Source organism: Lagopus leucura, unplaced genomic scaffold, assembly GCF_019238085.1.
Source record: "Lagopus leucura isolate 7727_CA_CO unplaced genomic scaffold, USGS_WTPT01 Super-Scaffold_100001, whole genome shotgun sequence".
NCBI lineage: Eukaryota > Metazoa > Chordata > Aves > Galliformes > Phasianidae > Lagopus > Lagopus leucura.
The window spans coordinates 64,900,016-64,925,963 of record NW_024962262.1 but is presented as its reverse complement, the minus strand read 5'-3'; the positions used below and the strand labels follow the sequence as shown (position 1 = coordinate 64,925,963).

The 25,948-nt window shown below is 33.6% G+C and overlaps 1 protein-coding gene across 12 annotated transcripts in view; it reads left to right on the top strand.

Annotated features, from left to right (window-relative positions):
- DMD (dystrophin) overlaps window positions 1-25,948 on the top strand; it is a 986,794-nt gene that overhangs the window by 373,755 nt on the left and 587,091 nt on the right. For 11 of the 12 annotated variants that reach the window (XM_042866635.1, XM_042866641.1, XM_042866633.1 and 8 more), the window contains 7 exons: window positions 2,863-3,042; window positions 4,960-5,088; window positions 6,813-6,983; window positions 11,407-11,529; window positions 12,748-12,885; window positions 14,678-14,830; window positions 15,759-15,941. In XM_042866635.1, coding sequence (XP_042722569.1) covers window positions 2,863-3,042; window positions 4,960-5,088; window positions 6,813-6,983; window positions 11,407-11,529; window positions 12,748-12,885; window positions 14,678-14,830; window positions 15,759-15,941 — 1,077 coding nt within the window. The remainder of the gene's footprint in view (window positions 1-2,862; window positions 3,043-4,959; window positions 5,089-6,812; window positions 6,984-11,406; window positions 11,530-12,747; window positions 12,886-14,677; window positions 14,831-15,758; window positions 15,942-25,948) is intronic. The other variant, XM_042866642.1, reaches the window with a different exon arrangement.

The following is a 25,948-nucleotide window of genomic DNA, read 5'->3' as shown; positions in this document are numbered from 1 at the left end:
AAATCTTTTTCTTTACAGCACAGGGAAACAGTGAACTTATATTTATCACTGAACTTATTTCTAATTGATTTTCAGTACCAAAGTATTTTAAAACATGAAGGGAACTCACAGTTTCAAAGATAATTATAGAGGTTAGAAGAAAAAAAAATGTGAACATGAGAATGTTGACTTCAAGGTATAAACATCCAGAAGTAAAAAGGAGTAAGAAATGTCATTAATGAAAAATAATAATCTTTACATGAAGAGAATTGTACACATCTAGAGTTTTTCTAAGGAGGGAACAAAAAATTTTTAGCTGTTACTTGAAAAAAAAACAGGCAATGTAATGAAGGCTGTAAGTTCTGTCTTTTTGCTCAGCAGAGACAAGCTAAATCTCAGCACTTGAATTCAGTTCTGTTGTAATAGATAAGAAAAATGACATAGGAGTGGAAAAAGTCAGTAAATATTGTATATTAAGAAACCACTTATAATTAGAAGACTGAGTTAGTGAATGCATTTATCACAAAAGACATTAATAATTGTGGGGCTTATTTGTCTTTTAATCGGGAGCTGGTTTGATATGAATTTGATTGCCAGGAAAGCATGTTCTCAATAAGGAAATGCCAGGTGGTAGCACAAGGAAAGATTCTCTATCACTCACTATCAGCAGTATAATTCTACCAGTGCTATATGTTATATTTCAGCTGGAGAACGTAATACTAGTGAGTGTAAAGTTGAAGTACTCAGAAATACATTAGCTAACACATTTAGCAACGTATTTCCTGTCAGTAAAATCCATGAAATAAAATGATCTGAAAATTGTTTGAACTGATTCATAGTCAGTGGTCAGGATGTAATAAAAAATAAAAGATGTGCTGTGAATAAACAAGTAAATGTGTATAATCAGCCCCCCAAGGAGGCCATAATGTCAGTTCCTGATTAATTCTGTAATCTCACCCAGGAGAGCTCAACTACTTAGGTAATTTCTTTTACAGACGTTTAAATTATTAAGATTGTTTTAGAGTAGTTCAATATACAGGCTGTGTGGAGCCATATATAACTTCATCTTCTATCTTTTGTTGATTTTGAATTTTTAAATATACATCTGTGATATCTAAACTAATGGAAAATTAAAGTAGTATCCTTTTTGTTTAGCCACAGTTGAGATTTGCTTGGGGGAAGGAAAATAAACCCAACAGTTTGATACATAGCAGTCTTACCATTATGAACTGTTGCTCAGAAACCCTCTTCATCATATTATCATTAAAAAAAAAACAAACAGCAACAACAAAAAAAACACATTCCTATGTGGCTTCTGTTTTCAGCCATCAGTTGTTCCTAGTTAGTCTTTGCTGATGTGAAGGATGTTACAATTTTTTGCTTCCTGATGAGGCATCACTTAAAATTATTTCTAAAGTAAAACTCTTATTTTACTTTGCAGTTTCTTTCCTGAGACTTCAGTGGTAGGGACTTGAATGGTGGAATGGTGGGGATCAGGCCTAGCCAGTATAAGTTCACAAAAGGCAAGTTGCTTGACCAACCTGATCTCCTGCTATGATCAGTGACCTGCCTGGTGGGTGAGGAAAAGGCTGTTGAATAATTAATATGTTTTATTACTTTATATGCCTTACCAATATTATGTCTTTAATGAGGGCTGCTCTGAAAGTAGGTTATTCTGTTGGCCCACAATATCAGAGTTTGATGCTGGTAGTATGGCAGTGCCAACCTTCCCACCATTATTCCATTCCATTTTATTGCTGTGCAACAGATGGCAGCATAGGGGCAGTCTGACACATGGAAGTGCCTGTGAAGCAAAGTGCCTGTGGAATTGAATTCCTCCATCCTGACAAAAAAAGTGCATCATTGACATTCATCAATTCTTGCTGAACATTTGTGGAGACCAACAAGTAGATGTGAGCACAGTGATGTGGTGGGTGGTGCGTTTCAGAAGTGACAGTAGTGACAGTGGGTCACCTCTGCTGGTGCAGATATTTACAAGCTCGACATGCTGGTTATTGTTCATTTCTGGAAAAAAAAAAAAAAAGTGGCATTGACTATGTGGAAAAAGGTGTTTTTTAGCTGAGAATTTGGTTGGTCAAACAGTGTCATTGTGCTCTTTGTATCTGCTGGCATTTCCATGGAAATAAATAGGAGGCATTACTTCTGGAACGCCCAATGTATGTATGGTTTTTAGATTCTATGAGTAGTATTTTAATATTTTAGTTCACTGAGTAAAATCCCAGGTGAATACAATGAAAAAAGGCATTTCTACAGTTTGGAAAAAAACAAACAAACAAACAAACAAACAAAAAAACATTTAACAGGACAGAACATGGTTTCAGCTGAAAAAAAGATTGCACTGGCAAATATCAAAGGAATATTTAAAATCATTCATAAGACTAGTTTTGGTGGTGTTCTATAAGTCTTCAGATGTTATCATAATGCTTTGTTATTGTCCTATTTGTTATGTTAGCTTTATGTGCAATTTCATAGCTATGTCATTTTATTCCATCCAAATTAAATATCTTTAGGTAAATATTGTTAAAAATTGTTTTTTTTTTTTTTTTTTTTTTTGTTTTTTTTGTGTTAGTTTTTTTTTTTTTTATAATAGAGTATTAAAACTGTATTTTGAACATTGGAGTAAGAGCTAATTCATGATTTATAAAAATAATTTGTTTACTAAATACAGAAGATGAAGAATGCAATTTTATCAGAGCTAAAACCAAACAATTTGTGTTTTACTTATTCTTATTTATACTTATTTCTCTAATTAGAGGGAAGCAAGAGGGTGTCTTCTCGTATGAACCTACTGGCTGTTTGTTGATCTTTGTGTGGAGAATGTTTAATTTCCTGAATTTTTATTTTTTATTCTGCTGATTATAGGCAACACGGAAAGAGATTGAGAAACGCCAAGTCCAACTTAAGAATGTCAGTGATTTAGGAGAGAATTTGAAGACAGTACTGAAGGGAAAGGAAAGTCTAGTGGAAGACAAACTCAGCCTCCTGAACAGTAATTGGATAGCAGTAACTTCACGTGCTGAGGAATGGTTAAATCTGTTAATGGTAAGAAAAATGCGTTTGTGCCCACAGGAGAAATGATGCCCAGGGTGCTCATTCTTACAGGTTTGCTTTTTGTGGTGCCCCAGAGTATGCTTATCTAATGGACTGACAATCAATCACATTGTTTAGTTGAGTGATTAAAGAGAGAGGCGCTGCGGAATTTTGCTGATTAGTGTTTCCCGTTCTTATCTACCTGAGCAGTTTCTGGGCCATTTTTTGTTTTGTTGGTTTTTTGGTTTTTTTTGTTTTTTTTGTTTTTTTTTTTTTTGTTTTTTTTTTTTTTAATTTTCCTAGAGTGTGGAAGGCAGGTTCTTCCCAAAGACCTAAAGTACTTGAATATGAATCAAATAAAAAAAAATGGCCATATCAGTTGAATTAAGTCTCAGTACTGATACCGACTTTGTGTTTATCTACATATGACCTGTAAGTCACCACCTGCATGTTGGTTTGGTCCTCAGAATAGATGTGATGTGTGTGAACTAAATTCATTTCAAAGCAAGTGAATTAGAAGCTCTGTGAGTACTGTGCACCTAATTTGCTCAAGAACAATGATGTAGTCCTCCTCTGTGGTGGTCCTCCTCTGGGCAATTTTGTGGTGCATGTTTTGATGCAGATATTTTTTTAAGGGGCCCAGATTAAACCTCATACAAAGCAAATCCCTGAACCACATTTAATTTAAATTCAGGAGTCCCAACAGCTTAGAACAACTGGCAGTCATAAAACTTTATTCTCCCCTTCATGTTGTCCTGAAGAGTTGACAAAAGCAAAGAAGGAGTATTAACCATACAGTGGCTGAACACTTAAGAAAATCTTGTATGATGTTTCTTTTCCTGATGGAATCAGAATGCAGTTTGAAGTCAGAGAACTGAAGTAGTTCTCAGGGATACATTAGACTTAACTTTTCAGAGCTGGGTGTTTTAGAACTCTACTAGGGACCATTATCTTAAGAATGCTTCTGTAACAGATAGGCAACATCACTACAGGGCTTCTTCATCTATAGGCAGCGTACAAGTGCAAACATCCATTTGTGTCTGCTCTATCTGGAAGACTGAAGCATTTGATGTAGCATGATGTAGGTCCTCAGCTTCAATGTAGAACTGATTATTAGAAATATATATTGGAGTTTACAGATGGCTGTAGTTATGTCCTTGACAAGGTTATGTAGCAGTATTGCAGTTTCTGTAGCGTAATACTTTTAATGACCAAAAGGAACAGGTAAATAAATTATTACAGCTGTTGCCACTGCCACACTACTAAAATATCCATATTCTAATAGTGTGCTAATAAGTACATGTGGCTCACTTATAAGTTTGAGGTGGGTGTGAATACACCTCATTCTAGTGATCTCATCAGAAAAGACAGAAGATTTATAAATAAAAAAAGAAAGTTTTATTGGAATATCAATGGCAGTAGCTTTTTAAAAGTAGAATATGAAAGCAGAGAAGCTAGGTGAATTTTACGTGAAAATTATATATATGTATATAAAACACACTTTCTTGACTGTGATTTTGCAGGTGAATCTTTGTTTCCATCCTAGTTTCAATCAACTTAGTAGCTCACCAAAAAGCAAGCCTGATTCTTGGGAAATTTCACCTCCATTAGCCCTGGCTGCCAGCTTCCTTTTCCTCTCAGCAGTCTCACTGAGCTGCAGATGCCTGTTTCTTGCTGTGACTGTATCACCCTCCTGTCTGTCTCTTAGGAAGATTCTGTCTCTTCTAGAATGTCGTTCAAAGAAATAAAGCATATAAATTGAAAGCAAACACATAAAGTAGATTTTGTCCTTCACATAACAAGCAGATATTATATGAAATAAATTTTGTTTCATAACATATGCATGTTTGCCACAATTGGCATAAATATGGCTATTATTTCAGTTCTGATTACTTTTTTGTATGCAGTATTTACCTTTTTTACATACAGGAATATCAAAAGCACATGGAGGCTTTTGATCAGAAAGTAGCTAATGTCACAACTTGGATATATCGTGCTGAAATACTGTTGGATGAATCTGATAAGCAAAAGCCCCAGCAAAAAGAGGAAACTCTTAAGGTAAAAAAATGTGATTTTCTGGAGAACATTAATTTTATTCTGAAAAGGAATGTGTCAGAACTAGTGTATTTTGAAAGGTATCCAAAATTGATTAACATTATTTTCTCTGTGATAAAGCTACCCTCTGGGTTGCAGATTGCTTAGTAACTTTGTACCACACAGCAAAAGTTAAGTCCCTACAGGAATAAAACCAGATACATTACAAGTCTTGGTTACTTCATGGTGAGTAGAACATCTTTTTAAACCTGTGTTTGCTGGAAAATACTGCTTAACAGAGCAGGTTAAACACAAACCTTTTCTCCTGTGTTTTCATTTTAAATACTTTTCTATTTTTCTTTTATTCTTTTCTGATATCTATGGTATCTGCATTTGATTTCTCTGTCATATGATTGTTTTAGTCCTATGAACACAGCTTGCATTGATGCCAGTCCAACACCATGAACAAGAATATTACATGTTGAATAAGCTGTATAATAATGGCTTAGCGCACTGATCTAAAGGCTTTATTTGGCCTCTTACATCATTTGATGAAGACTGATGAAAAGTGACATGTAAGATAATTGTGACAAAGTATCTATTTAAAATAACTTCTTTGTCAAGGACTTTGAGTTATTATCTATATGGATTTTTATATATGTATTTACTGTAGTAATCAGTGTGAAATGTTGCATATTATCAGAGAAATAGTTTGCAAATCAAAATCAGAATTGCATTGCTGATGCTAACATAGTGATACCATTTACCAAAAAAAAATCCAAGACAATCAAAATTTCCAAGTAGCACTTACACAGAGCAAAAGTCAATGGCTCATTGATCTCAGAAGGATTACAGGACAGACTTCTGAAGCAAGATTAACAATTTTGACACTGCAAAGCACAAAGTACAATTATCTGTGCCATCGATAAAAATTTACAATTGTGTTGAACAATGGCATTTCATAGACATTGTAAAATGCTTCCTAATGCCCAAATGTGTTTATGATTCCTTCATATGTAGCTCCCCTTTTTTTGCCTGTGCCCATATTGACATGTACTGTTACAATTATTATTACAGAAGAAGATATTGTTTTCTTGTGGATAGATCTGTATAAAAAAATCACACTGGTGTTCATCTCATTGTATTTCCATCCCTCCACTGAACCTTATTGAACTAGTAATGAAAGTAGCAACTTTTACCTTGAGTTCTTTAATGTATGAATTATGATCACAAAATCACAGAATGGCTTGAAGTGGAAGGGACCCTAAACACTATCCTGTTCCAAATCCTTGCCACAGACACCCACTACATCAGGCTGCCCAGGTCCCTGTCCAGCCTTGAGCACATCCAGGGATGTGGCACTTGAATCTTTGAGCAACCTGTGCCAGTGCATTAACACAATTAGCAACTCTCCTTATCTTTAGGAACATAAAATAATTGATTGTACCCTCAAATATGTTGAGGATTGTATTATGGCAGATAACCTGTCTAGAAACACTGTCCGCCGTTATTTTCCAATAGAAGATCAGAAAACAGATATATAGATACATTCCTGCTATAAATGTTGAGGAGTGTGAGTAAGAATGTTACCTAATGTATTTGTACTGTGTTTGCATGCTCATGCATAATTGTCTGAATTTGCTTTATGGTTTTGCTCCCTATTCCTTTGCACACTCTCTCTCTCTCTCTTTCTCTCTCTTTGCATTTATTACTAACTTCAAGCCCTGTCTCTTGCTCACGGACTGTAGCGCTTAAAGGCTGAGCTGAATGATATGCATCCAAAGGTGGACTCAGTGCGTGACCAAGCAGTAGACTTGATGACAAACCGTGGCGATCACTGCAGGAAAGTAATAGAGCCTAAACTATCAGAGCTCAACCATCGATTTGCTGCCATATCACAAAGAATTAAGAGTGGAAAGGTAGGAAGACTTGCTTCCATATGGAGATGCATACAGAATGGTATCTGTATAAGGTGCACAGTTAAAACTTATCACTGAACTATAGAGTCTTCAAGAGCTAAGATTTTAAAGGAAAATATGTTAAAATCCTAATTTTATTTATTTATTTTTTTTAAAGTGTCAGTGTTTGAGAGGGATTTGGCATTAAGGGACTTCTTTCACTACTATTCACTAAGTTTATATAAACATACACCTGTTATCTCACTAACACAAAAAATGAATGTTATTTAGGAAATAATAAGATTCTTAATCTTCTCAAATGACTGTCCATAACTATTTTTTTTTTGTGTGTGTATTTGTTTGGAGGGGCTAATTTTTATTAAATGTCTTTTCCTATGAGGCCAAGACTCGTCAAGGTTTGATATGCATGTATTTGTATATGTATATTTCAACAGTACTTCAAATAATTATCTCTTCAATTAGTTTGAGTACTGAATTGAGTTCAGTTTGAATTAGGGCATTTTTAGACAAGTTTTGCCAAGTTCACTTCTGACGTGGAATGAGAGAGGATATAAATCATTTCTTTTCTCCATTGTTTTCACTACCTTTATTGTGAAGAGTAGTTTTGCAGATTAAAGCAGGCAGCCACGTAGGGTGCATAGCAGGACTGTATAGGTCCTGATCCTATGTATTTGTGGTAGCTAGTGTAATAGCACGGGAAATCAATGCACAGAGGATCAGTGGCAGAGAAGGAAATAAGCCTTATAAATGCATAAGTAAGGTTGCATGGTTTCCATCTACTGTTCTGGGCTTTCACAGGGCTTAGTACCCTCTGTAATCAGCACATTGTTTGTACATATTTGAGTTGATTTAGTTTTCATTTGTGGAACAGAACATATCCTATTAGGAGAAAAAAAAAAAAAAAAAAAAAGCTTAATGATAGAAACTGTGAAGCAGTGTGAAATAATTGTGTCAATATTTGCTTGAAAACAAGAGGGGAAGTTAAAAGGGCTTCCAGGAAAGCTGAGGAGAAAGCCAGGGTATGATTTGGGTTTTCTTTTCTTCAGTATATTACTTAATTGCACACTTATAAACTGCAATGATGAACAGTGGCATGTAATTGTCATTGTTGAATTAAAAATGAATCATATTAATCTTAAATGCAAGAATTGTGCAAAGAAGGATATGTGTGAGTACTTTAGAAAACTGTTTTTTATGGCCTCTCACTTTGAGAAGTATATGTTATTTTGACCTTTTTTTTTTTTTTTTCAGGATATATTAGTCTTTCTTGAAAAACAAGTACTCTCTCATAGCCTGTATACAGGCAAAAAACTGCTGGATTGTTTAAAACTGATGCTCTATTTGGCTGAGAAATTAAAAGACTACTTGTTTTGTAATACAAGCAAGTTCCAACAATTGTCTGACTGTATCATTTCATCTTTGCTAGCTAAGATGAACTTTAACTGGGTGATTTCCAAATCATTTTGCTCTTCAGGGGTGCGAGTACCTTCTTTAACTGAGTGCAGAGTCATTGACATTATTTCTTTGACCAGTGTAACATTTCTTACTGCACAACGATAAACAAGACATGTTTTTTTCCAAAGCAGCTTCTTTTCTAGCTAGTTTTAACATAAATTTTGAGGAATATTGATACTGTGCTATTGTAGAGGCTAGCAGCATCTAAGCGCTCACACAGCAACTCACTGAGAACTCATCCCCTCAGTGAGATAGAGGATAAGAATAGGAAAAGTGAAACTGAGAAAACTTGCAGGTTGATATAGAAACAATCTCATAAGTAAGGGGAAAAAAGCAAGTGACACAAAGACTCATTGCATTCCCTAAGCACACTGGTGCTCAGCGTATTTCTCATCAATGGATACCTTGGAAGTTGTACCCCACTTCTTCCTCTCTCTTACGTTTGTTTGGTTGGTTGGTTGGTTTGGTTTTGCTTCTTTGTTTTTCTGTTTGTTTCTTACTTTGATTTTCTGGAACTAATCATTACATGATATGGTATCCCTTCAGCCAATTTTGGTCATCTGTCCCCTCCCAACTTTCCCAACCCCCAGCCATTGTGGTGGGGTACGTTTTTCCTGTGACCTAGAGTGATTGTGTTAGGGATTTTGTTTTGTTTTGTTTTGTTTTGTTTCCTGGCAGCCGTCAGTAGTATTTCAGCAGTTGCAGTGTGCTTCTACTCATTACAGAAGGACAAACTGTAGACAGAGGATATGTAGTACAAACGATTCTGTTGTGTAACATTTCCATTCTGAATACTGCAATATGGAGCTCCTTCTGAGTTTTGCCATACTCTTCCACAATGTTGTAAGATGAAATGTTGTGATGATGCATCCTTTGATGAAGTGATCTAAATGATCAGAGTATAGATTACTTAGTATTTTGCTATTATTTCTGCCTTAGTTGAAGTAGTTGCTAGGTAAGAAGCTGAGCTTCTTGATGAAAATTTGTGAGCACAGTATGTTTCCTTATGAATATCAACCATTGTTATATTTCCATTAGTGTGTACAAGCGTACAAAGTCTTTGTCGTGAAAATGATCAACCAGATACAATTATAATATTTTTACTCTAAATCTCCCAGTTTATCTGTGGAACAACTGATAAAGTTTTACACATCTTCTGAGTGTCAATTGATGTCTAGCCTCTTTTGTTTGACTGAATAGCTTTGATTATTAACATCTTGATTACAAACATATGCTTTATAATAAAGACCAATGTGTTGAAATATTCAAGGGAAGTGACAAAAATATAATGTACTTATGCCTTTAGTAGGTAGACAGAAGTACATCCAGGAGATTCTAGGTCATTAAGAGAAGAACAGGTTAGAGATCACTTTGTCAGACTGAATGGGTGCAAGTCTATGGGGTTTGATGACATACATTCCAGGGTCCTGAAGGAACTGGCTGATATGACTGCCAAGTCACTCGCCATCATATTTGAAAAGTCATGGCTGTCAGGTGAAGTCCCTGGTCACTGGAAAAAGGAAAACATGACTTCCATTTTTAAGAAAGGAAGAGAGGAAAACCTGGGAAACTACAGGCCAGTGAGCCTCACCTCTTTGCCTAGGAAGTTCATGGAGCAGATCCTCCTGGAGGTTGAATTACAGCATGTGCAAGACAAGAAGGTGATCAGAGACAGCCAGTATGACTTCGCCAAAGGCTGATTGTGCCTGACCAAAATGTTGGCCTTCTATGATGGAGTGACAACACCTGTGGACAAAGGAAGGACAACTGATGATGTCTGCCTAGATGTGGTCATGCACCCTGTCCTTATCTCTAAATTGGAGAGATTTGCAGGCTGGTCTGTTGGATAAGAAAGAATTGGTTGGACGGTCACAGGGGTTATGACTAACAAATCTATGCCCAGGTGAAGACCAGTCACAAGCAGTGTCTCCCAAGGGAACTCTTGGGACTGGTGCTCTTCAACATACTAATCAGTAACATAGACAAGGGGATCAAGTGTACTCTCAGGAAATTTACTCATGACACTAATCTGAGTGGTGTAGTCAACATGACAGAAAGAAGGGATGCCATCCAGAGTGACTTGGACAAGAATGAAAACTGGGGCCACGTGAACTGAATGAAGTTTAACATGGCCAAGTGCAGAGTGTTACGCTTGGATCAGTGCAATCCCAGATACTTCTACAGACTCATCAAGAGCAGCCCTGTGGAGAAGGATGTAGGGGTCCTGGTGGACAAAAAGCTGGACATGATCTAGCAGTGTACTGTTGTAGCCCAGATGGCCAACAGTTTCCTGGGCTGCATCAAAAGAGGGGTGACGGCAGGGAAAGATAGTCCCTCTCTGCTTTGCCTTTTTTAGACCTCACATGGAGTGATTTCTTAAAGAAGGTTTTGTTTACTTCTGTTTTTACTATGTTACATAGTATCACTAAGTGGATATCTTATGTGAAGTTTAACTGTTTTGTTTTGTTTTGTTTTGTTTTAAGATGGATACTATGTAATCAATCTGGGATTTTTGCTGTTCTTTTTGACAGAACAATGATTTCAAAACACTGTGACAAATTATCCTGAAATTGTTTTCAATTGGTAGTAGAAGGTAGTTATTCATCTAAATGGATTGCTTGTTGCTATACTGTTTCTGAGGATTGTTTAAACTTAATTTTTTAGACACTTTATCTGAGCCTATTCTTGCACACAAATGTGAAAATATCATTTTTTTTCTTTAAATCTTACTTTGCCACAGAATTCTTATATTTCTTACACGAGAACTCTAGAGTATTCTTAAGTACCAATCTTTATTTGTGTATGTGGGTAGTTGGAGTTGCATGGTGATAATTTTTTCATCTTATGGAAAATCTACTAATGTTTTAGTAATAGGAAGTGGAACTGATGTCTGTTCTTGTTTATGCTTCTAATAAGACTAATAATTACGTAATTTAAATAAATTATATCTGTATTTTTCCCATTCTAGCCCTTCATTCCTTTGAAGGAATTGGAGCAATTTGACTTCGATATACAAAAATTGCTTGAACCACTGGAGGTTGAAATTCAGCAGGGGGTGAATCTGAAAGAGGAGGACTTCAATAAAGATATGGTAATTTGGTTGAAATGGAAGTTTGAGTGAAGTAGATAGAAAGATGAAAAAGTCCAGAGTGAAAATGAGAAACTACCTTATTTGTCTTAAGATCTTTAGATATGACTTGGACAGAATTTTACTATGCTAATATATTATAAATTCAAAGGTTCCAAATTAGCATTAGTTTAGAAGTCATGTAAAAGAAGACATTCACTAACGACAAATAACACAGAGATTAGTTATTAACATATATGGTCATACCTTATATTGTGAATAATACATGTGACTGTGATAAGTTTTATTATTTATGTTTCCTATTTGTTAATAGTAAAACAATGTAAGTGTATTAAAACAAAAACAAAACGTCACAAACAAAATACTGCTGTGAATTCTTTAATACAATTTTCAGAGGAATGACATGTCTTAGATAGCCAATCATCTTTAGGATCCTCACTTTGTGAATCCTCAGCAAGATCAGATATATATTTCTTTATAGGCAATATAAGTAAAAAGTATTGTATTTCCTTTCAAGGTATTATTCAAAGATAGATCTTTCAGATCAATGCTAAAATGAATTTTTTTTTTTTTTTTTTTTTTTTTTTTTTTTAATGCAGGAAAAACATAAGCAATTTGAGGCGGTATTTACTGAAGGGGTAAATAATAAGTGAATTAAGTTTTATTGGGTAATGTTCCGATGCTTGAGCATATTTTTTCTGTTTATATACATAGGATGTTTAGTGTTGTTTCAAAAATGGTCTTGAAATCTGTAGGAAGAGATTCACCTTCTGTATCGAGTGCATAGTGGTACCATTTTCAATGCTAGAATAGCTGTTTTGTATTGTGATGATACTATTATGTGAAATACTTAGGAATCACATTGTCCTAGCATACTGACGATATCAATGACTACTGAAACTTTCTTAGAGTATTTCAGATACACCTTTCTGTTTTAAAGTTAGAAATATTTTATCCTTTTGCCTTTAATGTTTTCATCCTCTTATCCTGGATGTTCTGTAAAGTCTAGTATCAAACATCTGTAGCTTTTCATTTGCTGTTTTATTCGTACCTTTCAAGTGATATAGAAAGTAAGTGAAAGCTATTGTGTCTTCAGAACAAAACTGCAAGTAGCTTTTAGATCTTTACCATAGGAGGTAAAAGTTTATATGTCGAAAACTCCTAGTACTTAAGTGGTAGTTAAATTAAATGCCCATTTTACCTGTTATTATTTTAAATCAGAGTGAAGAGGATGAGAGCACAGTGAAAGAATTGCTGCAAAGGGGCGACACGCTTCAGAAAAGAATCACAGATGAGAGACAACGGGAGGAAATAAAGATAAAACAGCAGCTGTTGCAGACTAAACATAATGCTCTCAAGGTATAGGAGCTACCATTATAAGCACATACAAATAAAACAGATTTTTCATCATTTCAGGGCAATGTTCTGTAAAGTTAAATGAATCCTCATTACTATTTAGAGATGAATCATTTGAAACTATTCAGCTATAAGCATGTATTTGCTTCTACACTTTTCTTGAAGCTTTGGAAAAGGCATATTAATTATGCAGTGTAATGGACACTGTTTTGTCACAGTTTTGTTACGACCAGGTGATTGCCAATTGGACAGTAAACACTTATTTGATTATATTACCTTTTTTAAATATGCTTTGCACTTTTTATATTTCTCCAACAGAATTCCAGACCTTAGTTACAATACAGCCTCACAAATTTAGATTCTGGGTGGTAGAACACTTTTGTTGTAATTAATAATCTGGTTTATACTTCATTAAAAAAAGTAGCATGCTGATCTCTTTCAACATGAAAAGTGGCACTTCCCTCTTTAAAATACTGGTGGGGTAGATTATAATCTATATCAGTATATCTGTATCAGTAGACTTAGCAGCTAAGAAGCTGAAAATCAAAGTCATACGTCTAAATTCTGTGCTGGGAGATTTATTTGAGGATGCCAACTTTCTGGAGAAAAATAAAATACGGAAAGGAAGAATTTTGTAGTTGAAAGATCACCTTTGGTCACCTAAGAGGCATAGTCTCTGGCAGTTGTAGCTGAAATGTTTATCCTTCATCAGGAGGATTTTTTCTTGAAAATTTTTGTTTCGTTCTTCTTGACACTAGGAACACATTTTTACATGTGTTTATGCATGTTTACATTTAATTATTACTTATTTTTGAGCATCATCTTTTGTTTCCTATGGATTTCATTCTAATTTTTACAATTGAACTGTGTGAATGCAGTAAAATAGTAGATGGAATATGTTGTGATTTTGTTCACAGTACACAGTAACTTGAAATCTGCTAGGTTTGTCTTGGATTTTTTCAAGTTAAACAGAACTAATTCAAATTCTTTGTGGAGGAGAAGACTCTTTTCAGAGCTATACTATTGGCCAGATTTTTACTGGTTGTTTTCTTTTTGGGTTATTCAGTTCAGCATTCAACTTTGTCAAATAAACTTTTCAAGAAAGGTTGAAGCAAATTTGTTTATGTTTTCTTTTTTCTTTTTTAATAAATTATGTAAGTTTTTTCTAAAGTTGCTTCTTAGTAAGATGCTATTGTAGTGAAAGTATTTTCTGAACTCTTCATGAATGAAGCTAAGGACATAAGGTATATTTAATAATACTGTCAAGGAAGTTGTGTTTTTTAATGTCCTGTTCAATAGAAGTTTTAATACTTTTATAAATCCGAGTCATAAACACATTTGGTATGCAATGGTCTATAATACATTTTTGCATTGAAATTATTTTCTTTTGAATAGCTACAGAATTCTCACGTAGGCTAGAATTTCACAATTGATTACAAAACACAGGAAGCCCACTTGTACCTAGCTAGTAAGTGGGCTGTGTTTCCTTCCATCCAGTAAGTATTCTGAGGAAAATTGTTTTATATGTAAAAATATTGATATTTATGTAGGACTTCTCTGAATATTGCTGACTGCTCACTGATTTATTCATGTACCCTCAGCTTAAACATTTACCTGTCAAACTGATGAAAATACCCTGTGTTCAGATACTTCCACATTTGATTTAAATATCATCATTTAATTAAAAATTGTGGACCTGTGTACTTTTCCTTTTTTTCCTTCAGTGTACACAAATGCCAATTTATATTTTATAAGTCTTTCATCCATATTCTAATAATATCTGCACTGTGAACAGGACTTGAGGTCTCAAAGAAGAAAAAAGGCTTTAGAGATTTCTCATCAATGGTATCAGTACAAGAGACAGGCTGATGACCTAATGACATGGCTGGATGACATTGAGAAAAAGTTAGCCAGTCTACCAGACCACAAAGATGAACAGAAGCTAAAGGTAATGTTTTTTTGGGGGTGGCAATGATAGATCATTTTGAGATATAAATTTATTAATTTAAAAAATGGAAATGAAATGAATATTTCAATAGATGTAAAATATTATTATTTCAATAGATTATTTCTGATTTATAATAAAAGAAATGCTAACAATCTGTATTCAAATTGGTATTTCTTTGTTGTACTATCTCTTGTATTCTTTTGTTACAATAATTGTTACATAAATCATTTGAAAAACATTAAATAAATTTTTTTGTCAATATGGAGTGTGCAATGTATTAAGAAGCATCAAATGTTTTTTAGTAAAAATTGTAATTGATTTTATGTATCTTTGTTCCAGATGAACTAATGACTTACCGATATATGGATGACCTCTATCTCATGTTAGCACATTCATTTTCATCTGAACATTCATATGTCATTGTCAAAATCTGTAGATTGATTTACATATTGTCAAAGGTTTTCCTAGTTTTTTTTTGCCTCGTCTTTCTTTGCTTCATTCTCTGTTGAGTTTCCTGCAGAGTAAAACAGGAATTAAACACTGTATTGAAGATTCAGATAAAATATTTGTAAACTGTCCAAACTATCTGTCATGAATATGCTGACCCTTATGAGTTAAAAAAATAATAATACTCTTCAACTGCCCATTACAGTGTACTAGCAAGAATCAAAATGTAAAACCTGTTGGCCTTTGCTAACTAATTCTCAGTTTGTACTAGATTCTAATATATCTACAGCCAGTCTCCAAGAAGATTTCTTAATCTCAGGTTTTTTTTGTTGTGTTTACCTCTAAGATTAGAAATAGCTGAACATTTTAACTGTAACAATAAAATTGAAATGGAAGTTCTGACAGAAGTATTTTGCTAATTCTAAGTTGATTGATCTAGTTAGCTAACTGTCCTGGGCCCTGTATTGGTTTTGCTCACTAGGAGATTGGTGGAGAGTTGGAGAAGAAGAAGGAAGATCTGAATGCGGTGAACAGGCAGGCTGAACGCCTGTCTAAGGATGGGGCTGCAAAAGCAGTGGAGCCAACCCTGGTACAGCTCAGCAAGCGCTGGCGAGATTTTGAGAGCAAATTTGCTCAGTTTCGAAGACTCAACTATGCACAAATTGTGAGTTGTTATTGGCAAACCCATATGTTTGCAACTGCTACTGCTAATAGAATCCTACTAACACTGAGAGCATCAGGGTCAGTGTCAACTCTTCAGATATTAATAAGAAAAACCCTATTGTTTGCAAGTGGGAAAGTCGTATTCTAATACAGTAGTTCTCTGTTTTGGTCTTAAAATTGCCCTTCACTTAAATCAGCCAATTAACGAAAACTCAGCAATGAAAAGCTCATGTTTATTTCTGTTGCTTCATTATTTTTCCGTAACATTTTCCAGTTTAAAAATGTCAGTTTGCCATGCATGCATTTTTGTTCAGTAAATGTGTATATCCAAAAAAGTGTTATTTTCAAACTACCCATTCCATGCCAATTTCAGTTGTTTTTATTTGTCCATAATACATCTTTATACCTACTTTAGAAAGAGATTAATTTTTTTCTCCTTGCACTTTTATACATAGCCTCTTCTTCAAATACTTGAAATCTCAAAGGAGTTTTTTGCAAGAAACTGTACTTTTAAATTGAATAAGAGATGAAAATCATTTTCTAAGCTAACTTAATGTTTTCTTATTTTGAAGGGTTTAATATAAAATATTATTATATTCTTACTGGTTTATAGATGCTGCAGTAACAGGATAAATAAAACAGAAGTCAACTGTCACTATTCCAGATTTATGATCAAAATAATATTGCACAAGTTTGCCATATGGATGGTTGTGAAATAACTACTTTTGCACTCATATGGCAGTTTTTGGTTGTCATTCTTCTTACTGTGTTTATTGGCTTTTGAACTTTAGATTTTATGGGATTAAAGAGAAGATTGACACCTGTTTGTTGTTAGGAAGTTGTTACATTCATTACATTGTGCTCTTCTGTAGTCTTAAAAATGGTAGTGGAAAAGAAAATACAGTCCTTTAATGCACTGAGTTAATGTAATTAATCTGTTTTTATTTTGATCTCTCTGACTATTAAGTTACATAATATATATATAAAAACAATAATTGGGATAGCTATGCTGTTAATGGAAACAATCAGACAATCATTAATTTTGGTTTGTATGTTATTAAATCTTGTTCCATCTGATTACTCTTTTCGGGTTACTATGGTTTATATTAAACTTGATGAACAGAATCACTTCCAAACCATTTATTTATATTGGCATGGAGCTAGAACAGGCTTCACTTTGTCTTGTAAATAAGTTTTTTTTATAATGAATATATTTGTTCTTTTGATATGAAAGAAACAAGAATCTGCCATTCATATTAAACATACTCACCCAACACCTACGATGATAGAGGGCAAGTATATCCATTATAAAATTTTACCAGCAAATCATATTTTTCTTTAAATTATGTAAAGTAGACAAATTGCTGTATGGGTTTTTGAATTGGTCAATTAAATATAGCCGCTGACTTTTTAGGCGTGCAACCATTACATGTGCTCTTACTGTTAAAATAAATTATTTATACAGTATATTTATATTTTTGTTATGGTTAAAAGTTTTAAGTATTCTTCAATGTCTTAAAAAAATTTAGTTAATGAAATATACGTGTGTGCAGGTCAATTATGTTGTACTTTTCATTTCATATGAAAAATATCATTCTCTATTGACAATGACCACTGTGGTATTAATGTGAAATGTGTTAGACATTTTACAGAAGCTACTGAAACTGATGAGAAGTGTTGTATTTTCACGGTCACATCAGAATGAGGAGGAATACAAGGCGCCTCGTTACTATTTTAGTTAGTCTTTTAGTTTTTCCAAATCATTGAAACAAAGTTAATTTCCCAACTTCCTTTTTTTTGCTGCTGTTGTTGTTCTTTCTTTTAATACAGCATAAGTTCCTACCTCACAGGGATGTTGTGAGGGGTTAGTTAGTTGTTCAAGACTTGAGCATACAGAAGAAAAAAGAAAACTTGAACTATTCACTTGAACACATGCATATACCAGCAAAAAAAAAATGCTTTGTTACCCACCAACTGAATAAAAACGTACAGTAAAACTACAAAATTGAATTTATTTTTGAAGCAAAAGAAGTAGAAAATTTCTGCATTTTTCATTTGCAATTAATGATGTATACAATTACAGACATATAAGAGTTGAAAGTTATTGTTAAAAGGCAATGAGGTTTTAACTGTACTGTATATCTTGCAATTCATTATGATTAATTGAATAAACATAGCAAGATGCTGCTGTGGCTTGATGACAGAATTGCATTTCTTACTTTATTAGAGCTAATATAATTCTGATATCAAAGTATGAAATCAGAGTGATTATGTTCCCCCTTATTTACTTTTCCCCAATTTGGGGGCTTGAGGGGGGAGGGAGGGGTGGAGGGGAAGATCTGCGAAAAGGATGCATAAACATAAGAATTGAGTATGTCTGTCATGGTAGATTCTTATGAAGTTGTGATTCTCTCACAGATGTGTAGTAGATAGTGCCCACCAACAATCTGAAAAATAAGTGTGTGTCACCAGTTCTGTTAATAAGTATAGTGTAGCTGAAAGCATAGGCTTAAAAAGGTGAAGCATAATTATTTTCCACTACACAAAAAGCTTTTTTTTTTTTTGTTGCTGTTGTTGTTGTTGTTACCTCAAACACTACCTGTTCTTTATTCCAACTTGAGACATAGTTTATTTTATTATAACTTAATTCAGTCGTGGACATTGGAAATTACAAGAGTTCATATTATCTTAAGACTATTTTTGGGATGGGAGGAATACTTTTCCTTCAATTCAGTAATAGCTGTCAAAATTATATACCTGCTTGTATATATACTGGCAAAGAAAGTAGACTTGCATAAATGATATCAGTAATTTTATTGGTAACACAAATAAAAATTCCATTGGAACTAATGGTCATTTTACTTCTGACATATTTTGGTCTGGATTTTTTTTCCATACTGGGAAAAATAAGTTGATCAAAAGGTAAAAATCAGGAGAAAGTCCTTTTCATACCACGTAAACCTTGTGGTGAACAAGAATGAATAAGGAAAATAACTGTGTAGAATATGCATTTTTTTCTTCGAGGTAAGTGGTTAGAGTAGTTCAAAGCAATTAACGGTGACATAAGTCGAATACCAGTACTTTTAGTACTTTTAGTACTTCCTATGAAAAAAAGGACCATAAGCCTCATTTTCAAAATAAATTACCTTATTCTGTTAAAGATTCTATGAAGCATTCAGAAGTTCAAACTAATTGTCTCTTAATTGGGTACTTGTTCCAGGTGAGGGAGTATGTGATCAGCTTCTGGAACCTGATTAAGGACTGATCAAATTTATTTTACATCTGAAATTCAAGAGTTGGTTTAAATTCACTCTTCTAAAGACATCTTCCAATTTTCAGTTAGTATTTCCCTATTGAGCTCCATTAGTTCTCTTTAATGAAATCTAAACTTGTTTTTACAGATAAAATATGTTTACCTACAAAAATATTTTCTAAAATGTAAAATCAAACAGTAACAGAAATAAAATGTGTCACAGCTAGATAAACACAAGTCCTGTGTCCTAATTATATACCTGCATCCATATAATGTTAATACTTTGATACTCCTTTGCTATCATTGTTTTAGATCATTATTTTCCATGGTTGTCAGAACCAGAGGCACTGGAATAAAATGAGTATTTCTCCTTATATTTTATTTATATATATATCTTTTTTTTTTTCAGTAAATGAATTAATAGTGGTTGAGACAAGCTAATTCATCTTTATTGTCATGAGGAGTAGGGGAGGGGATGAAATGATGAAAGAAGAGTCATTAGAAAAGCAAAACAGGAAAATACTTAGTGGGCGAGAAGAGAACTGTAGGAATGGATTGGAATACAGAATCTGTTTAACCTCTGTGTTTTGGGTCTTTCAAGGACAGGACAGAAGTGATTCAGTGATACCATTTAACTTCTGTATTAACAGAGGCAGCTGTTTAACTGAGGCAGCTTTACACAGTACAGCCAAACACAGACCTCTTTTGGCTGTGACTGTAGAGGAGTGAGAATGAATGAGAATCTTTGGGAAGAAAATCACAACTGAGTGTATACATCAGCTTTTTAGCATCCATCAGGAAAATCAGGAAATCTGTTAACAATACTATTAGAAAATTCATTCAAAATCATTTAATTTTATTTCAGATACTTCTAGTTTCATGTCTCTTTTAGGATTCTGGCAAGAAAGCTGAAGGAAATACACTGAATATAGGCATTGGATATAGCTGAAGAGGAGCTGGTATTACAGATGCATTTTAAAATGCACTTTGCATTCTCTGTTTCTAAAAGATAGAGTGATGTAATAATTTAAGAGAAGGCCATTGATAGCCTTCTTCTGTATGATGTGAAACCATCTTATACAGTACTTTAAGTTCTTCTAAAGTGTGTTTTTCTTGTCTTTTATTTGCTTATTCATTCTGTTCAGTATTGTCATGGCAAATCCGTAATATTTTATTAGAGCAAATTTTAAAACAAACTTCCTTTCAGATGACTGAACTTCACACAAAAACATTTTTCTCTACCTTTTTTTTCATTATCTCTTATGGTCTTTAATGAAGCAATCTGAATTACATTCCCTAGTTTGAAAGTGAAGTTCAACACCTTTAACTCATTGCATGGGAATGAATAGCCTTGCTGCAAGTAGGACTGTCTTAGGATGTTGTCTTAAATTATAAGTGATTACTGTAATATAGTCTAAAACATGGCACAGGCTCTACTTATTGTCCTCAGTGTGGTAAGGGTGGTAACAAAACTAGCATCCTTTGGTTAAGGAAACCTGTGACAACCAATTTGTCTCTCCATTCAGTTTTCTTTGGCCAAAACTGCATTATCCTGGTATAGTATTTTCTTCCTAATAATTGCCTAGCTACTGGGGAAACAAACCAGCTAATTGCCATCTTAATTTCTCAGATATATCATAATTTATTAACATAGTAAATTAAGTAACTAAATAGATAAATAAGTTTGCTATCAAAATTACTTGGTCATACTGTGAAGTTAAATAATAAGAGGAAAGACCTGATGCAGAGTGATCTGGCCCTACCTAGCAGTACCTTTTGAAGATATGATAATCATCTCCTGTTAAATTAAGGAAACAGGAGTTAAGGATGACATTTTCATTTAATTTTTCTTGTTGTTGTTTCATAGATGCTTCTGAATATATTCACAAGGGTGCCCATAGAAATGAATTTTTATATGTACGGTTTGATTGCTGAATAGCTATGTAGGTATATTTATTTAGTGCTGGATTTACAGTAATTTCTTGCCTGCTATTTAAAAAAAAAAATCTGTCTTAGAGCAACAGAATCAGCCTAAAAAACAAACCCTATCATTATCCTGCATGATCACATCTGTATAAATGTAGATTACCTCTGAAAGGTGACACTATTTAAGGTTTAAAACGTTGCTCTTTGAAGTTGTTAGCATTAAACACTACAGAGATACTTCAGTGTGGAGTTTTTTTTTGTGTGTGTGTGTGTGTTTTTGTTTTTTTTTGTTATTTTCTAAATTACTTCAACAAACAGCTAACACATAGTTGGCTTAAATATCTTCAAAATTAATATTACAATTAAACAATTTCAAAACGAAGTAGTCAATTTAGATCTCAAGTGGATTGTATTTTAACATGTCTGTGCTATATTTAACATTGGTTGTTTTCTTGGTGGTCAGTCAGTAGAGTAACAGATTAAATTCACAGCAGCCCTAAGGCTTCATGCTGTGTGACCAGGGTGCTTCTGCCATCTTAATAAATCATCCTCTAAGTGAGCTAATGTTGATCAAAGTCTTATCATGGGAGGGCTGCCATGCAACACAGCATACAGAGTATAGAATACAGAAACTTAGTCTGTCACTGTGTGCTTCTCTATAGCTTACACAGTTTTGAAATTGTGTTTCGAGTTAAAAGAATTTGAAATTCATTGCATTCTTTAGGGTAGTTACTGTTATGTTAGAGAGTTTGATTTTTTTTTTAATGCTGGTTTAGCAGGATGCACAGATGATCACAATTGCATATCGTGGTAACAAGGATATATGACTGTGTAAAAAAATTTAATCTTCCAGAGCATAAATTAAATACTTCCTTAAGTATGTAATTTCCTTGATAATGTATGCACTTTTGCAGCTGTGAAAAATATTACTAGGCAAATGCAAGAAATGGCTAACAACTCTATGGCCATATTTAGTCTATAGCTAAAGTATAAGAACTTTAAAATACATCTTGTTTGCTGGAGGGTGAGACACATAAATCGATTCAAAATGTGTCTTCAAGGTAATCCCATAAAACATTCTAAATATATGTCTTTAATATCTATTTTAAAGCCAGACAAAGATGTATATTATGCAGTGTCCAGATTTTTTTTTTTTTTCATTCCAAAATGTAATATGAATACATAAGCATTTACTTTTTTACAGATTTCTATGAGTAAGATACTGACTTCTGTGGAAGTATGCATGAAAGGGGTAGGGATTATAAAATGCTTTTACCATGACATGTAATTTTGCTTGTCAGTTTTGAATTACTGCAATTACTGGATTGAAATAATCCACCTTTTATCAGAAGTCATTAATATACATGCATAATTTATTTATAGCGAGACATTTTCCAAATCCCAATAGTTCAAATTAATCTACTAGGGCATAGTAATATTAGATTTTGTCTCTCTTCATGAGTGGTCATGTTACGGATATGACATAAGATACACAGTGCTCCATTTTCTTGTACATTCTAAAAGAGCTGGTTTATGTCATACAGAATAAAATGTGTTTATAGTCTCATGTCTTAGTTCCATCACTTTTGAAATTAATTTACTTAGTGAATGGATACTAATGGAAGTTGTCAGGATTAAAAATCAAAACCAGGACTGCTACAGTTTTGTGTTTGTGCTGGTCCTGATTCTCTTCTTTGTGTACATGACAGGAGGTCTTCAGTAAAAAGCAATGACTAAGTTTTCAAATAAGCCACATCTGAGTTCAGTATGCAGCAGTACATCAGTCTCCTCAGCCTGAGGCGAGTCCAGATCATGACATAGTTATCTAAGCCAAAATAAAATAAAATCCCTGCTAAGCAGCTAGACAAGGAAAAGGGATTGCAAAAACCATTTTCTTCTTCGTCTAGGGTATTTTACATCTTGTAGGTTCTGAAGGCCTGAGGGGGTGCGGAATCCTAAGGAATGGCTGTAGTATCAGAATGCCTTGATGTAGTTTTCAAGTTATATACATGTATGTTTTAAAAAAGAAAAAAGAAAAAAAAAAAAAAAAAAAAAAAAAAAGGAAATAAAAAAAAAATTCCCCCAAAGTTACAACTGTGAATACCACCAATATAATTTGAGTTAAATGTTTGAAGTTAATCATTATAACTTCTATCTCTTATTTTCATTTCAATGTGAAAATAATGCATTCAAAGAAAAAAAAAAGAAGAAATGGGGGTAGAATAAAAATTTATCCAAGTCTTTGAGCCAAGCAACTACACATATTTATCCAGTCCACTATATAAAGCATATCAGGCAGTGGCATGACTACCAGACTTTTGGTGAGATGTCTCACAACTGAAGCCTAAAAGAGCAGGGAAAGGTGTTTTCCTTTAGGAGAAAACCTCGGCAGTTTATTCAAGACCCGAAGTCAGCAGTAAGACAGTAAGTTTGCACTGGTCTATGTCTGTTAATTGATGGTTTTCAAAATTAAATCCTACAATTTTTTATTGCTATTCTATGTAAAATTTTCTTCTTTTTTCTTTTGTCCCTTCCCCTCCCCCCCAAGTTAATGCTATTGTGAAGAATAGTTGATTTTTAATAGTTTTCTTTTGATCTGTAACTCATGGAATGAAAACCATAAATGCAGCATTTCTTAGCCAGTATGCATGACTGAGTGGTGAAGTGTTGTGAAGACCTAAAGCACACTCTGTCCAAGAATGAATTTCTATGCAAACAGAATATAGACCTCTTAACTGATTGAATGAGAAGGTAGCAATATGATGCCTAGTTACTGTACAGATATTTCTGATATCAGTCTAAAAGTTTGGATTTGGAGTCCCTGACTTTGGTTTTCTTTGAATTCTTCTATGCGGAAGAAGATTCCAAAGGAATTATTTTTGGTGTGAACATAGTATTTTTCAAAAATGAAATTATGTCACATTTCAATGTTGGAGTGTCAATAAAGAGTTGATTTGCCCTTATGTTGAAATTCCTTCCTCTGAGTTCATTTCACTGGGGAATGTCATTCTGAAGTAAAGGAAGCATCCATTTAAAGTCTAAGTCACTAAGTCAGATACAGTCATCAAAATACATATTTTATGTTTTCCAATGTGCAGCCCTTTCTGGACAACAAGCATGAACAGAAAAATCACATGAGAAAATAATTATTACAATCTTACTTAAAAATGTGATTCTTAAAGAAAAGTTAGCACTAAGATGTTTTAATACATCTTAGTGCTAACATATGCTTTTTTAAGACCTTTCCTTTATGAAATTACATAAGCATTTTATACATTTTTACTCCTGCAGTGAGAAATAAAGTTTCCGTGTAATTGAAAGACAGGCATCTGCTTGTACTGATAGGTGATAACTTGTTTGTGATTGAATAAGGGCATCAAACTTTATAGTAGCAGTTGCATATTCTTTGCATCATTTTGATCTACTTTTTAAATATATATACACAGGTAAGGTGTGCTAGCAGTAGAGAAGATACAGAATTTGTCTTTCTGAATGTTTTCTGATAATTTCTCACAGTTGGCTTAGCAACAAATATATAAAAACTTATTTACATAAAAATGGAAAGTGATATTATTGATCTCTGACAGCACTTGATCAGGCTTTTGCATTTTTAATTCTGTGTCCAGTATATTGGTGCTAACTATGGTGTTAATTATAGCTTCATATTTTTGTATTTGTGCATCTATGTTTATTCCTTGGAGTTGAGGTTTTGAATTCTTTTTGCACTCTCATCATATCTTACAGCTAATTATAAAGAATACTTTCTCAAGCCTTAGTTCACCTCAGGAGAAAGCTTGTGTTTAATTGTCTTTTCCTTCTCATCAGGATGCTACAAGAGTAGTGTCATGGTACAGTAGCTAGCTGCTGCACTCCTGCATATTCTGTTTGCATGAAATTATTAACTTAAAACAACAGCACGTTTAGCTTGCTATTAGTTTTTGAGTGTCTACAGTGACAAGACACCAAAAACAGAACAGTTGTCGAGTTGTCAACTGCAGTTGTAAATGCAAAATAGGTTTGGGGGCTATAGACTCTTGCAGTGATATTGAAATCATTCCATTTGTAGGAGGAAAAGAAATGAATATACTGAGATAGGTAAAATAGGTGGGGAGACAAAACAGACAGGCACAGCATTCTGCAAGGCTTATTAACTGTGACAGTACTAGATGATACTGTTGTAGAAGTTGGGAATAATAATTTCAGATACTTCTTTTGTGGGGAAATTTGTAGGCAAAACTGCATTACTCCTGTAGGTTTGATTTTATTTATTTGTTTTGTGTATTGGTCTTCTCTTTGAGGGGGAATTCGTGGAGGTATTTCTTATCTTTGTGCTATACCTTATAGAACTTAACTCTTGATTACATGTATGTAAAGTCACATTTATGAGTAGATTCTGTATCTTAATTAAAAATGTGCAATTACAGGGAAGAAAATTCATCTTATTCTACTGATAACAATGATAGCAATAAACACATATTTTACTGAAATACTGAAGTAAACAGCCCTTTATACCATCATTTTCTCCATCATTAATTTGTATTATATATTACATTATTTTAAAAATATATATTTCAATATTTTCAAATACTTATCTAATGTATTTTTGCCACTTTTTTCATTGTGCATTCAAAAAATCCTTCAAAAGTTATAAAGCTTCAGTATTCTTATTTAGCCTACTCTTAATTTTTGTAAACTCTTAACCAATTTTGCTTCTCATTAATCATTTTTCCATTAGTAATGACACATATATTTAATGAATTGGTATTATTTCTAAAAGCTGTGGGTCACAGCTGCCACCATTTCCTTTTTTTTTTTTTTTTTTTTTTTTT